General features: G+C 46.2%; 1 protein-coding gene across 2 annotated transcripts in view; it reads left to right on the top strand.

The window, feature by feature from the left end:
• The window catches only part of erfl3 (Ets2 repressor factor like 3), a 69,619-nt gene extending 59,732 nt beyond the window's left edge, over positions 1 to 9,887 (top strand). For both annotated transcript variants that reach the window (XM_080425633.1, XM_080425632.1), the window contains exons 3-5: positions 481 to 596; positions 1,336 to 2,483; positions 3,813 to 9,887. In XM_080425633.1, coding sequence (XP_080281759.1) covers positions 481 to 596; positions 1,336 to 2,483; positions 3,813 to 4,667 — 2,119 coding nt within the window. In that variant the 3' untranslated portion in view covers positions 4,668 to 9,887. The remainder of the gene's footprint in view (positions 1 to 480; positions 597 to 1,335; positions 2,484 to 3,812) is intronic.
• Positions 9,888 to 16,459: the final 6,572 nt, after the last annotated feature.

Here is a 16,459-nt window from a genome sequence, read left to right as displayed (position 1 = left end):
ATGCGGTTACGCTACAAAGGCTGATGTCTGATTTATTTAATGTCTGTTTACCCTACGCACATGCACGCACTCACACATGCACGCACGCACGCGCGCACACACGCACGCACGCACACACGCACACTCTGTCCATCACTCAGTCTCATCTCTAGGTGGTCTTTGTGTAGATTATTAACCGTATATATTTATTTTAAACCCTTTTTTATCCAGGTAGGTTCACTGGGTACTAATGCTTTTTTTCAGCGATGCCCTGATTCACACTTATACTGTATAAGTTATACAGTTACACACTTTCACACCTGCTTCTACAACCACTACAACCACGCTTCCCACTACAACAACCAGTCGTGTCCTGTTAGCCACACTTAACGAGGCTGATTTTTACCTGCTATGAGTGTGTGTGTGTGTGTGTATTGTGTTGTGTAAGAGGACCCAGTGTGTTTTGTTTTGAACCAGGTCTATATGTGTCTCTCTCTCCAGGTATTACTACAATAAGAGGATCCTCCATAAGACCAAAGGCAAGAGGTTCACCTACAAGTTCAACTTCAACAAACTGGTCCTCGTCAACTACCCCTTCATTGACATGGGCTCGACTGGTACGTGCGCGCGCGTGTGCGTGTGCGTGTGTCCTGTACAGACATCACCTAATCCTACAATAGGATAGCTAGATTACATAGGATTACACCAAAGACGACGTATACGTATATTATCTCTAATCAACAGACCTCTTGTCTCTCTCCCTTCTCCAGTGGAGGCTGAGAAGCCAATGTAGCATATGCACAGCCTATACGTTGCATAAACATAGTTGTAAATGTACTTACAATTCCATTTCTTTATTGTAGTTTTATCTTTTTGTTGAATGACCCTCCATGTCTTTCCTCCTCCTTTCATTTTGAACTTGGGGGGTTTCCAGGGGTTACCCAGAAAAATTTGTTAATATAGCATTACAATAATTTTAACCACTTTAACCTTTTACACTTTGGCTATTCAAAAATAGCAGATCTACAAGCTCATAGCGCAGTACCGAGTGCCGCGCTATGAGCTTGTAGATCTGCTATTTTTGAAAAATCTTGAACATTTTGTGCAAATCTATGAATTTATATATTTTTTAAAGCGAACATTTGTAACTCAAATCTTTGCTTCTGGGGGTCCCTGGAACAAAATATTTTGAGATGGGGGTCCGCGGCCAAATACATATCATTTTGGGGGTCCTTGATATGAAAAAGTTTGAGAACCACTGCTGTAGATGTACTGTAGATGCAGAACTGCTTGCATTGCGGGGTTTGAATTCGGCTTGTGATCTGAGATCATTAAACACTTTTCTCTCTCTCACAGGGAGTGGTGTTCCGCAGAGTGCCCCCCCGGTCCCCTCCGGCGCGGGCTCCCACTTCCGCTTCCCCACGTCCACGGCCCACACGCCCTCCGACGTGCTGTCGCCCAACGAGGAGCTGCGAAGCCCCGGCGGCATGTTCAGCGCCGTGGCCCGGCGCATCGCCCGCGGCTCGGTCAGCGACTGCAGCGACGGCACCTCCGTCAACTCTGAGATCGAGGAGGGCAACGGCGTGGCCGGGGACGAGAGAGGAGGAGGAGGAGGCGGGGAGAGGAGCGGGGTAGGAGTAGGAGGAGGAGGAGGAGGAGGTGGCGGCGGCGGGACTATAGGATACAGGAGTATGATCCACCCTCGTCTGTCACACGAGTCGCTGTTCCGCATGTACGGAGGCGCCGGGCACCCGGGGAGCCGGGGCCACAGGGTCCACCAGGAGTCTCTGTCCCCGTTTCCCGTGTCGCCCCTCCCCGGGCCGGGAGGAGCCGGCGGGCTCCTCGCGCCTCCTCCGCTGTCGTCCCCCGCGCTCTCCATGACCCCGTCCTCCCACCTGCCCTACACCCCCTCCCCCACCCTCTCCCCCATGCTGGGCTCGCACTTCTCCTTCAACCCGGAGGACATGAAGCGCTACCTGCAGGCCCACACGCAGTCCGTCTACAACTACCACCTCAGCCCGCGCGCCTTCCTCCACTACCCCAACATCATCATCCCCCAGCCGCACCGCATCCCGCCCGCCGACAAGGCCAACGAGCGAGAGAGGGGAGAGCGGCCGGGAGGAGGAGGAGAGAGGGGGGGAGGCGGAGGAGGAGAGAGGCACCACCACCCGTCTCTGGCTCACCACCACCACCACCACCACCACTCCGCGCCGCACTCGGCCCACCAGCTCTCCCACCCCGTCAGCCACCACCCGCTGCACCTGAGCGAGGAGCCGCCGCCGCCGCCGCCCCCCCACATGTCGTCCTTCAAGTTCAAGCTGCAGCCACCGCCGCTGGGTAGGAAGGGCACGCCCCGGCAGAGCTCCCTGTCGTCGTCCTGCACCTCCGGCCTCGGGTCCTCGCTGTCGTTCGGCAGCGACCTGAGCTCGGCCAGCGGGTCGGGGTTCGTCTCCAACTCCTCGTCCACGCAGTCGCTCAACAGTGCGGGCCTGCCTAAGATCAAGGTGAGACAGAACACGGTAGAGACCGTGTTGTGCAGGTGAATGATTTTGTAGAATTCAAAACAGACAAGAGATAGAAATACACAGTACAGTCAAACACACCACAGCGGCAACACAACTTCTAGGGCTGTGAATCGTCTGCTATCTCACGATTCGATTCTGATTCTTTGGGTCACGATTCAGATTTTATCAAAACAAACGATTCTCGATTCAAAAGCGTTTTTTTTCCCATTCAAAATCTTTTTTTCCCCCGATTCAGCCCAGAACTTGCCACTTCTCAAAAATTTAATTATACAAAAATTCTGGAAAAAAAAAAATATTAAAATATGAAAGAAAAATAATATTATAATTTAAAACGTTTTTTAAAACGTTTTTGGGAAAATGAGAACATTTGTATCGCCATTCGAGTATGAATCGATTTTTTCCCACACCCCTAATAACTTCTAGTACGTCTCAATAAAATAGAAGAATTGTAATACTTGGTGAAGCCTTACTAGTAAACATTAATAATAATAAAGCCTAAAGTCTGGAGAAACGTATCATTGTAAAGGTCTTTACACAGCGGGGACATGAAGAATAAACGATATGAAAATGCACAGCAAATATTCTGCATCTAACTATTCATATGCAGTAGCTGATGTATAGTTCATGCCTTTATTCGCAGTGAAAAATCAACCGTGTTCCGAAGAAAAATCGTGTCTCACAATTTATCACCACGTAATATCTGCGTTCTGTGTGGATGTACTCATGACACAAACACCAGTTTGAAAACACATGCTTTAGGGGGAATTAATCCCCCTCCCCCTAAGGTTGTGAACGCTTCAACTCTCTCAATGTGTCTCCCTGTTTTCCTTTCCACCAATCCCCTCTCTTAACCCATTAATACCTGGAACTGTGTCATTTTTTGATTTGAGCTAAAAAGCATTATTTTACACTTTAGGCTATTCAAAAATAGCAGATATACAAGCTCATAGCGCGGCACCGAGTGCCGCGCTACGAGCTTGTATATCTGCTATTTTTGAAAAATCATAAAAATGTGTGCAAATCTTTGAACATAATATATTTTTAAAGCGAACATTTTTAACTCAAATCTTTGCTTCTGGGGGTCCCTGGAACAAAATATTTTGATGGGGGTCCGCGGCCAAATACATATAATTGTGGGGGGCCCTGACATGAAAAAGATTGAGCACCACTGATATAGAAACATACGTTTTTCAGAATACTGTTGAGATTTAGGAGACGGATCTTCAGGTCTTAATGGGTTAATAATAATAATATTATTATTATTAATCCCCTCTCTTGACCTCCCTCACTCTCTATCTGTCCGTCCAGGTGGAGCCCATCTCAGACATCGAGTCGGAGGAGGAGGTGGAGGTGACGGACATCAGCGACGAGGACCCCGACGAACGGGACGAAGACTTTGAGCTCTTCTCGGCCCGCCACGCCCGAGCCCCACTCCATCCCCACCTACACCTCCACCAACCGCTCCACCTCCTCCACCAACACCACCACCACCTGGCTAACGGCACGGCCGCCCACCACCTCCACCACCTCCACCACCATCATCCTCATCATCACCACCACCAGCCCGACGAAGACCTGGACGAGGACGTCTTCAAGGCCCCTGCCCCGCCGCCGCCCGGCCTCCTATCGCCCTTCTTCGCCTCCTCTTCCTCCTCCTCCTCCGCCGCCTCCGCCCACGGGCTATGCGTGCCGGGGAGCTCCGTGAAGAGCGAGCCGGCCGAGCCGGCGGACGACGACACCACCCCTCCTCCGCCTCCTTCCCCGTCCCACGCCATCCCTTCCCCGTCCCAGACCAAATGCATCCCGCTGAAGCTGCGCTTCAAGCGGCGCTGGAGCGAGGACCAACGCATGGAGGCGTCGTCGACGGCGTCCTCCTCCCTGCCGGAGGAGACGGACGACAAGAAGGTACGGGCCGAAGTGGAGCGAGAGAGGCGGAGGAACGGCGAGGGGGCGGAGGACGAGGCCATGGAGGAGAATGGGACGGGCAGCCCCCCCCCGTCCCGATCCCCTCCGCTGGGCTACAACAACGGCTCCGTGGCGCCGCCACCGACACCACCCTCCTCCTCCTCCTCCTCATCCCACCTCCTGGCCGCGCACCGGCACGTGGGCGCCGAGCTGCACCGCGCCACAGCACAACTGTCCCTGGAGAACAAAGACTGCTGATCTCGCACACACACACACACACACACACACACACACACACACACACACACACACACACACACGGCTCAAACACTAACACGTCAGTCAAGAAAGGGAGTTCCACCGCGCCTCGAGCCAGGTTCAGGCAGGTCCGGTGTATCACAGGAGGAGGACACGTAGAACTAAAAGAACAAAGGCACTGGAGCAGCTTTGACGAATTAAAGCCTTTTTTTCCTCTTTTTTTTTGGGGGGTGCAAGTACTACAGTGACAACGTTTCCATGTAAAAACACGTCTTCGTCAGGTCATCAAACTAACACGCAGTTGCGGTTCAGTGGAGGGAGGGAGATGGAAGTGGAAAAAGAATTGTAAATGGACCCGCTCTCCACTAGCCCCCCCGCCCCAATACTGAAACCTCCCAAGAACCGTACCCGACACCCGAAACCTCCCAGTGAACTGAGAGTACAGGCCAACACGCACACACACACGCACACACACACACACACACACACACACACACACACACACACACACACACACACACACACACACACACACACGGTTAGGATCAGGGCTCAGCTGAGACTTCCTCATAAGGAGACGAGAGGAGATGATGATGATGATGTGGAAGATCCCAATCCCACCTCTCTTCCTCCTGCTCTTATCAACGCGAGCGGTCACCCTTCTCTGTGTGACCAGCCGCCACCAGCCCAGCTACGGCAGCCAGCAGAAACATGGGAGGGGACGTTTGTGTACCTACATTTGCTATTTCTTTACACTGAAAAAAATGACAGGGCTTCAAAATGAAAAGGAAAAAAGTGCCTGAATCTAAAACTCACAGCCCTGGAGTTAGGAACATGGAACAGAGCCAAACTAAAAAAAAATACGTTTTAAACAGGGAGGAGTTAGGGGTGAGAGAGTGAAAGGAATATTATGGAGATGTTTATCCCTGTTGGGTTTTACTTTCGACATGCCAGGGGACAGTTAAACAGGAGCGCTCATCTCCAACGGCAGTGGGTGAATGTTGGGTGGCAACTCCTCCGAAAAACTGACCCACTCCACTCAGGGAAGCCGATCGCTGTATGTTCATTGGATGGACACACACACACACAGACACACACACACACACACACACAGACACACACACGCACACACAAGTGGCACTGCAAGAAGACCCAGCCAGCGGTGAATGGGACTTGAGGACTCACAATAGAAGCTTTGCTCATGGACCTTCAATGGACACTGCTACTCAAGGACCACAATTTTCACACACACACACACACACACACACACACACACACACACACACACACACACACACACACACACACACACACACACACACACAGACACTCGCCATCACTCTCTGGCACACTGATCTCTAAGAACGTTGACTTTTTGTATATCCTTCTACCTTGTGGCTTTCTCTCTATCCCCTCTAGTACCTCTCTCTCTCTCTCTCTCTCTCTCTTTCTCTTTCTGTTTGTGGACCACCATGTATAATGATCAGGACTTGGGTTCAGAGCAAGTGAACTGAAGTGAATGGAAAAAGAGAGCAGAGGAGAAGAGTGTAGGAGTAGCTCAGGAACTTGCTGCAGCAAGGAGAGATGGAAGGTGGGTGAAAGAGCTCATGTGGGAGGGGGTTTTAAGGGTAGGGATTGTGAGGTAACCGGCTATCCTGAAGGCCTAGGCTAGCTAAACTGTAGCCTATGGGCTAAGGGTTGACTACTTTAAACCTGGCGCCCCTATTTTTCTTTCTAAAATAGCCGATCTACAAGCTCACAAGCTTGTAGATCGTGAGATCGTTGTAGATTGTGAGCTTGTAGATCAGCTATTCACTGCACCACACTGTCGTACGACAAAGTATAAATCAGTCTTTTAGTGGATAATTTATATTAGACGGCCGTGTTGCGTGAGAGAAATTGCATACTTTTAACAACATAAAAAGGGTTGGCGCAACTTCTTATCAAGCGAGTCCCACTGGACGCACAGACCATGGGTTCCCCACAAGTCCTCTATTTCACCAGCTTGAGCTGTTTTAACAATCATATTCTTGTTAGTGTTAACCTAAACCAGCAAAAGTTCACAAGCACACACACACACACACACAACCACATACACAAGCACAACACTGCCTTTTAGCGCCTCTCCTTGCTCCCTCTCTTTCTCTCTGGGTCCATCCTCAAGTCTCTTAAATTGCATCGATGTTTCCCTCGCTTGCATCTTCCCCTCGCGTCTTATTCCCTCCTACCAAGGATGCAGGGAGAGGCGCAATGAACCCCTGCGAGCATAGAGGAAACCATATGGAAATAATGTTTAGCGTCATGTGAAGCGACGGACGTTTCTCATTACGGCTGCACAGCTGGATCTTCTGCCAGCATCTGTCGTTAACAAACAGTAGCCCCCACCCCCGGCCCATGCCCCTCCTGTTTTGCAATACCTGTTGTACCCGTTGACAGAGTACTTAGTGCAGTGCCCATTATCATAGTACTTGGATGCCAGTCTATGATGTCAGTACTATGACGTCATATTGATTGACATCAGGGATCTCTATATGGGCCTCTTTAAAAAAGGGACACACACGACAAATACAGAGATCTCCTTATATGAGTTACGCACGCAGAGATTTTTTGCATTTATAGATTAAAATCATGAAATAACGGGCACTTACACTTAGACTTTCTCTGCTATCTCATAAAAATGTGCCAGTTGTAGTGCCAGAGCAATTACTGTGGTCCCCCCCAAATATGTGTCTTTCTCAATCATTCGGTTCCCCCCCCCGAGGAATTGTGGGATCTGTAGTTTATAAGTGTGAGATATTTAACTAAAGAGACCTGAGAGCCATGGAGAGAAAGAGCGAGGGCACGCTTAGACCTCACACACTCGTACACACACACACACACACACACACACACACACACACACACACACACACACACACACACACACACACTGCCTCTCTATGCCTTGTTTTTATATATATTATGTACAAAGTCCCAAAACTGAGCTCTAATAATACACACATATACAAACTATATCTTTATATATTCTATATGAAATTATTAAAGAGAGATTTTAAAAGAATGCATTGCATTTGGTTGACTGATTCAGGACTTTTGCTTTTTATAAAGTGGATTATGTTGAGCTGTCAGAAAACATGACTAGGCTAATGGGTGGGGTGGGGGCGGTGAGAAAAAAGGGAAGGGAATGTCGACATCTTGTCCCAGTAGCAGCAGAAGCAGCACAGGGCCAGCAAGAACCTGCCTCCACAAACAAAGCAGGTTTAGAACTCGTGGACGCATGCAGGTTTTCTCTGCTTGCACACTCGATACACATGCAGTAGTCTTTTTTAAAGTAGCCATTACTCCACTCTTACTGTTTGTACAGCCCATTGCACTGCAGCAGTTATCCCTTGGCCCCTGGCCGGAGTTGGCCGTGGCCTCACGCCACCTCCAGGACTCGGTGTGAGTGTGTGAGGCTCTGTGTTAGCGGACGGCTGTTACTGAAGTGGAGATCCTGTCTTTTCCCTTATGACAGTTAGCCTAATACTCCACAATTCCCAGCAGCTCTGGATTAGAGGCTCCGAGGCCAGTTAAGAAGCCAGAGAGAGAGAAGGAAAGAGAGAGAGGTGAGGGAATAACGGCGTTAATGATTACTGCAAGATATCCTGGAAAAGCTGCAAGTATGACATGTGAGGCCTGACCTGAATTGCCCTCCCCTGAAGCCACACACACACACACACACACACACACACACACACACACACACACACACACACACACACACACACACACACACACACACACACAGATTGCTTAGCACACATGTTCCACATACATTGCTACTGTGGGCCTCTGTATTTGTTGTCTGTCAGTATGTTGTCAATATCAGTGGAGACGGGTCAGATTGACATCTGATTGGTTACCTCCGCCATGTTGACCCACTCCGAGCTGGCCACTGGCGAGACAGACAAGAGACAGATCTATAGCAGGGCACTGTAGAATACATGCCCCCCCCCCGGGCCCATCAAATGTTCTCATCGCACCCCCATGGTCTGGGATGGAGCGTGTAGACAAACGCACGCGCGCACACACACACACACAACATGCACACGAAAACAAAACTCATCCCCCAGCGATGTAATCCCCAACCCGTGTCTGTGTTTGAACTGACGGCAGCCTTATGAACTACTACTGTCTTCATATCGAATTAACAGACGAGGCGTTGCACTGCCTGCTTTCTGCATTCTTTAATTCATTCTCTCTCTCTCCCCCTCTCGTTATCTACTTCATCTCTCCTTGCACTGAAGTGTCGTCTGAGTTCCTGCTAAACTGTGGCGTGATCTCACTCAACCGTGACAGTGGGGGGTGACATTGATCGGGGCCCGTTGGGTTCAGAGACAGACTCTGTGTCTCTATCTCTCCTCTCTCTCTCTTTTCCCGTATGTTTTATTTCATTTTATGTTTTCTTTTCTGGTGTCAATATTGCTGTTCATGATTATTGTTGTTGTTGTTATTATATTATTATTCTCGTTGGGTCATTTTTACCTCCTCTGGCATTATTATTATGGTAATTATTATTATTATGATTATTCCACAGGCTCTCTTAGAATCTTGCTTTCTGCAGTACATCCACCATCTGATATCACTTGGGTTGACATGGAAACCCTGCCCCTGATCATCAGCCCCACTGTCTTTGTGGTCATTTTTACAATTCTGTAAGATAGAGAAGGAAAAAGAAAGAAAAAAAAACGGAACGTGTAATATTACTTCAGAGAGCGTTTGATAATGCTGACAGAGCAATGGCAAAGGAGGGACAGAGAGGGAGACACCAGTGGGGGAGGACTTTTATGAATTTTTGTGTTTTTTTTTCTCCGTTCTGTATTGTAATTTTTGTTTTATAATATTAGCTCTACTCTCGCTCTCTTCTCTTTCGCTCGCTCTTGTACATTTTTATTTCTTGTTCCATTTTTGGGAGGGGGGAGGGAGGGGTTGTATCAATTTTAACAAAAGTAAAAAAGAAAAAAAGTTGTGTATTGTTTTACTCTGTAAAGTTCTATCTCTATCTCTCCCTCTCTCTTTCTCCACGAGCGGTTATGTAACACTCAGAGAGTCGAGAGCTAACAACACCATGACGTAACATTGACTTTCTCCACTTTAATTCTTTCGTGTTTATTTTATTTTATTTTTTTCAAACTTGTAATTAAGCTGTAATCAGGGTTAATTAAAACTGGTTAAAACCAATTACACTAGTGCGTATCTGTCATTTTGTTTACACAGCATTATGTTTCAGTTACACACACTAGTTAAAGGTTTCCTAAACAAATGTTTTTTTCTGGAATGTTTTGTAAACAGAAATGTATATAACTTTGACCCTTTTTTATCCACCAATCAGCTGATAGTCACACGATCAGTATCAATAATGCGTTTAATCAAGATCATTATCAATAATGCGTTTAATCAAGATCAGTATCAATAATGCGTTTAATCATGCTTCTGCCTCGTGTTTATCAGCTCGTTCAGTCAAAGGAAGGACACAGTGACGCCTGGTTCATACATACTGTAGTTGTGCGCCGGTGTCTTACACCAAAAATAGAAGACATGCGCCGTGAGCTTGTACATCTGCTATTTTCAGTGCGAGACACTATGCTCAACTATGTATGAATCAGGCTGGAGTGTGGGGTCATTTTGTGCTTCCAAGTTTTCTTCACGTACAGGCATGATGTGTTAAAAGAGAGAAGGAGACAAGAACAAAAAAGAAGGAGCAAAAAATGTTTAAAGCTAGTAGTTGCAGATCCATTTACTTAGTCAGTATTGGTGTTTTATTTAATCAGTAATCCTGTTAAAGGAAAATTACACCATGGCGTTACACATACAGGTAGATGTTTTTGGCATCATTCAACAGCTAAAAAGAAATTACTTTCAATGAGTCATCAGACAGGTTTAAGGATCTTGCTAAAAAGACGCCAACTAATTTCTCGACTTCATCAAACGATGATGTATAAATGAAGTATTAAGCAGAACGTGGCTGTCGCAGCAATCAACCCTTTTGACTTTTCCATTACGGGATAACCACTCTTTAAGGGCCATTGTAGAATAGAATGCGCTCTAGATCAATAGGGATGGCAGCAATCACTTCAGGGTTCACACACTTCACCCTAGAACATGAGTTAAAGTACATTACATTACACTATTCTGAATTAGCTTATTTTTTTCTTCTTCTGTTTGTAAAGCTACAACCATAGCAGTGACAAACATATATGAAGACATAAAAGTTTGGTTCTGGATCTGTGGAGTGGAAAACATTCAACCTTAACAGGCAGAGGCAGTGTTCCAACACAAGAAGCACGAGTGTTGTACCTTGTCTCCTTCACCGTCACGATCAGTGATGAGTGTAAAGGATGAAATGGAGCGCTCTGTCTCTCTGTCTGTCGCTCTCTCACACACACACACACACACACACACACACACACACACACACACACACACAGCTGTGGTAATGCTGAGGCCTCAGAGGTTATGTGCTCAAAGTGCATGAGGAAAAGCACTTTGTCTGCACTGCCGTTGCCTACTCGTCCATAATGCTCCAACATAACGCCCATACCTTTTAGGCATGACGTCAAAGGCCTCGGGAGTCTTCAGGAGCACTTCCAGACACACAAGAGAGGAGGGGGAGAGGAGACACTTGGGTGGAGGTGGTGAGATCGCTACGTTCACTGCATTACCACGGCCCGCTGACTGAACAAGGTCACTCCACAACACTTGTCAACTCATCTGTTTGACATTCTACGAGTTTCTTAACATGTTGGCAGCTTTTGGTGTCCTTTGCTACACGTTGTGTATGTGTCCTCCTGTGCCATACATTATAAGTCATATATAGTGTGCGTCCAAGGTAACCTACTTTAACCTGCTTTAACCTTGGTGGGGGAGGGTCCGTGTGTCTGCATGCCAGGTGACAGCTGTGTGTGTGTGTGTGTGTGTCAACAGCAAAGAGGCCAGGAATCTCTGCACCTGACACACACACACACACACACACACACACACACACACACACACACACACACAAGCCATTCAGGTGTTTGCTTCACAGTGGAGGAGAGAGGAAGGGGAGATAGAGAGCGAGAGAGACCACAGGAACCGCCAAGCGATGTCACCTGGCTGCACCACATCCGTCTTTCTGTTCACTCTCACCGGCAGCCACTTTCGCAGAAAGGTGCTCCTTGCAAAGACCGGGTATGTTAGCATTATACATTTGACATATAGTATAACCTGGAAATTGTCATTGTACACACACACACACACACACACACACACACGTGTTATATTATTATTCTTGTGAGGACATAAACATTTTAGGATGGAGAGTTTATGAATGCCATTTTTACAACATTTCGCCATTTTTTATCCCTAGGCCCGAAGCCTAAAATAGCAGATGTGAGCTTGTGGATCAGCTATTTTCGGTGCATGACACAGAGACGTAACTAAATCTGGCATAACTCCGGTCCTAACCCCTAAACCTAACCTCTAAATGCACAATCCTAACCTCAGTTCCAAACGGAATCTTTTGAAAGTCTACTTCATCTTTTTTAACCATAAAACTACCATTTCTCAATGTCAAGTTCAGAAGTTGTACTATACTTGTGGGGACATCAACTGGTCCTCACAAGTATAGTAATGCACGCGTACACACACACATACACACACACACACACACACACACACACACACCTGCATGCACTAGTGCACTACAAGCTCAGTGAGAAGTTGCATCCAGGTACGTGGGCTGACATCATACACATTCTTCTGTGCCTCAGCCACATCCTCATCTGAAGAGTCGCATGTGTTGACCACAACACACACGGCAGTGGGGAGTTTTTGACGGTGACGGCAGCTTTTCACACAAATGGAGACATGCACGTACGCACGCACAAGTAGGCTACACACACACTTAATGTGGTTTGTCTGAAATTCAGTTGTAATTTCATTTCCGTTTTCTCATTGGTGATTTCCTGCCAGTCTTTCTTTCTCAACTGACATGACCCTTGTGAAGACGTGTTGCTGTCATCATAATCTGCCCACTGTCAGGAAACCATAAGGACACACTGATCGATCCCAAACTGTTGAGTGTACGGTTTCATGTGATAAATCAGCATTTTGATCATACTATCTCATCTCTCTAGATCATACAACTGTTTGAGGTTGTTGTATGAACTCTAGTTTGATCTAGTCATTGAATGTTCAGTCATTGTCCAACATATGTCTCCCCCTGCTGGTTGAACATTGCCACTGTAAGTGAACAGTCAATTCTTTCTTGTGTGCTTAGCTGGCCTTGTGTTTTTACATTATTGACCATGATGAAATTGATGTTCCTATGAATTTGTTTACTTTTTTTTTTGTATGAAATGGAGACACAGGTCCTGTCCTGAGTCTGATGGGACATCACGAGTTGGTGGACACCTTTGAGGCAGTGGTGGCTCCTGGAAATTCAGGGAAGACTAATTTTGTGATTGTACGTGTGTATATATACCACCTGGGTGCAAATCAAGTTTTAAAGCTGCTTGCCCCCAAAGGGGCTGGCCTACGGCTACACGGGACTGCATCGCACATATCGCACATTTGAGGTAAATAACTGTAGATCTCATTTTTCAATATGAGATGGTGAGCTAACCTTGGTCATCAGTAGTCTACATCAACCCAAACAGCAGATGGACAATCCAGAGGTGGCTCTGTTATACTAGTACATAACAGACTTAATAATGAATGCTACATAACAAGGGAGTGACTAAAGGTGAAACAGTGAACCCAACCAAAATGTCTTCATCCCTAAGTACTGCTATAGCTTGTGCTCCTCTAATACAGGGAAGGAATTTGTGTGACAGTGGGCTTCTCTGCCCATGAGAACAGAGTGCTGTTGACTCCTCCGTGATGCACAGCCCACCAGAACAGCTGAGAGGTGTAGAGTTACTGTGTGTCAGAATGTGGGTTGCACACACAGGGCCTACTGTATTCCGTACAAACTGGGGCTGCCCTAGACAGTTGGCCCCCCTTTTTTTACAAAGTCCACTGCGCTTTAACGATGCCGTTATATGTGCCGCCCATAGCCTCCTGTTTCTCTGGCCCTTCATCAATGTCATGTAGCCGTGGCGAATCACTGATAAACACTCACAGCTACACGGATGTCCAAGACGGCAGGACAGCCTTATCTGGGAAGGTGGTTTGTGTTGTGACAATGGTTCAAGCTAGGTTCATTTGAGGGTTGGGAAGAATTTCTGACATGTGCACACACACACACACACACACACACACACACACACACACACACACACACACACACACACACACACACACACACACACACACACACACACACACACACACACACACACACATATACACACAGTTTGTTTTACACAAACTAAGCACAACTAATTTAGCAGCAGCACCCCAACAGACCACACGTCTGGTAATCAGAAGGTCACCGGTTCAACCCTCAGCTCATAACTTAACCGCCAAGCGCTCATCTGATCAAGCCATCATCGACTGGGTGAATGTAGAAAAGTAATTTCCCCTCCCCCGGGGGACGATACAATACTTCCATTTCCCACACACAGACACTCGCTTCTTGTCTAGGTTTTCTTTTTCTTATTCACTTTAGCCGGTGTGTGCTGAGTCTGCTGACATACTACAGTATAACATGGAATATTCATCACAGTCAAAGAGAAATGACTGACTAGGTTTATTAGGGCTTATGTTAAGGTTAAGCATGTATCAGTATAGGGTTATGAGGGTTGGAGTGTGGTATATGCATAGTAATACAAATGTGTGTGTGTGTGTGTGTGTGTGTGTGTGTGTGTGTGTGTGTGTGTGTGTGTGTGTGTGTGTGTGTGTGTGTGTGTGCATGCGTACGTGTGTGTACGTGTACACAGTACTGGCCCTCATACGTGTGTGTGTGTGCTCCAGCCTCTATAGAAAGCTATTAGTACTGTCGGGTTTACAGGAATGGGCTTGGCCTCTGCTGACACTTGATACATGTGAGTCAAGGAACACAAGCACTGTGTTCACAGGAATACACTCCTTCAAGGTAAAGAGCCTAGAATAGTCTTCATAGATCTAACGATACATTGAGGGGTTGTATGTGTTTTTGTACAGTCACCTCCAACCACGTTCAATATGTGCTTTTGGTTGATTCTTTTAACTTTTCAACAAAGGTTCCTGTTTTTGTTTATTAGTAATTTATAACGCATATCGTTTTATTATATCGGCTATTTTCGCCATTTTAAAATGTTATTAAAATAATAATGAAAAAGGAACAGTGTTGGACATACAAGGTTTCCACCTGACAGCGACGATATGTTTTATTTATAATATACATTTTATCTATCAAGGGTGCTAATAATTCCAGAGGTGACTATAACTAATCTTGTTGCAGTTCGAGCCTCTTTGGACCAAAATAACCCAAAGTTTTGAAAAGTCCACAAACTTCAAAGTCCTCCATAATTGCCATATTTCAAGTTTTAAATGTTATAATTATGTGGCTTAATAAATTCTATATTTTTGCTATTATTGATTACACTTGCCAGGCCTGCCATTAGTTTCTAAGAAAGTTTATTTTTTTCTGACATAGAAAAGGATCAATAAAAGAAATACAATATATAAACGGTAGCAATGAACCAAATTGGAGTCTCTGTGAAAAATAAATACTCCAAACCCAAGGTCCTCCATGACGAGTCTATTCCCATGGTAACAAGACTCTGCTTTGGGGATGGTGAACAAATTATGTTTTTTTTCAGTTGCACGACTCCATGGAAGCTTCACCAAACTATAGCCCCACACTAAAGATTGATTTATACTTATAAATATAAATTATCAAGTACTTAATAAAGTACTGTGGGGCTAGAGTTGGTCATATGCATCGTTTAGCCTTGCCCCCATCCAAATACCTGCTTGAAAGCATTAGTTTAAGGAAAATGTTCAACAATTTTCTTTATTTTGTTTTTGTTGTAGGATGAAGTGTATACTTACATTCAAGCTCAATATCTTCGTGGCTATATAATTAATCCGAAATAACTTTTCTTGTTGTTTTGTTCATTCACATTATTCCTTGGGTGTGGTTATTGGGTAATTGTACAGCACAGTGAAAAATGACAGGAGCGAACAGAAGGGTGCAGCTTGTGAGCCAGATCAAAGGACATGTCATTGTGACTGAGTAGATCTGTGCCTGTGTGGTGCGATACTGACCAGACCACCAGGATGGCCCAACAACAAGGGCTTTATTTTTCAGCTTGTCTCCTCTATCAGTGTTTTTCCCTTCACGCACGAGACAGAGCTCCCTCCCTTCTAGGGATTTTGGACAGAACAAGGGTCAGGCCGGCTGGGTCGAGGGGGTTGGAGGGGTCAGGGTCAGAGGTCAGGGGTTGTGCTACTGTGAGTGTCTGCTGTAAGGGGTCCTGACCTGATAGACATTCCAGAGGTGGAGCAGGTTTTAACCCACTGGCATCCCTATTTTAGGCAAATCTTCAAAAGTGTTCAAACATTTTCATTTACCCCCCCCCCCCCAAATATCTATCTATCTATCTATCTATCTATCTATCTATCTATCTATCTGTCTATCTGTTTATCTGTTTATCTGTTTATCTGTCTGTCTGTCTATCTGTCTATCTGTCTATCTGTATCTGTCTGTCTGTCTGTCTGTCTATCTGTCTGTCTGTCTGTCTGTCTGGTCTAAATGTTAACACAACTTACACGAAAAGAGATGTTTGCCTTTTCTCATTTGTAGTGAAAAGGGAAAGCATTGGAGATGGGAACAGACATGTCAG

Source organism: Gymnoscopelus braueri, assembly GCF_963280865.1.
Source record: "Gymnoscopelus braueri genome assembly, chromosome: 4".
Taxonomy (NCBI): domain Eukaryota; kingdom Metazoa; phylum Chordata; class Actinopteri; order Myctophiformes; family Myctophidae; genus Gymnoscopelus; species Gymnoscopelus braueri.
Note: the sequence above shows the minus strand (reverse complement) of the source record. Positions and strands in the feature narration are given on the sequence as shown.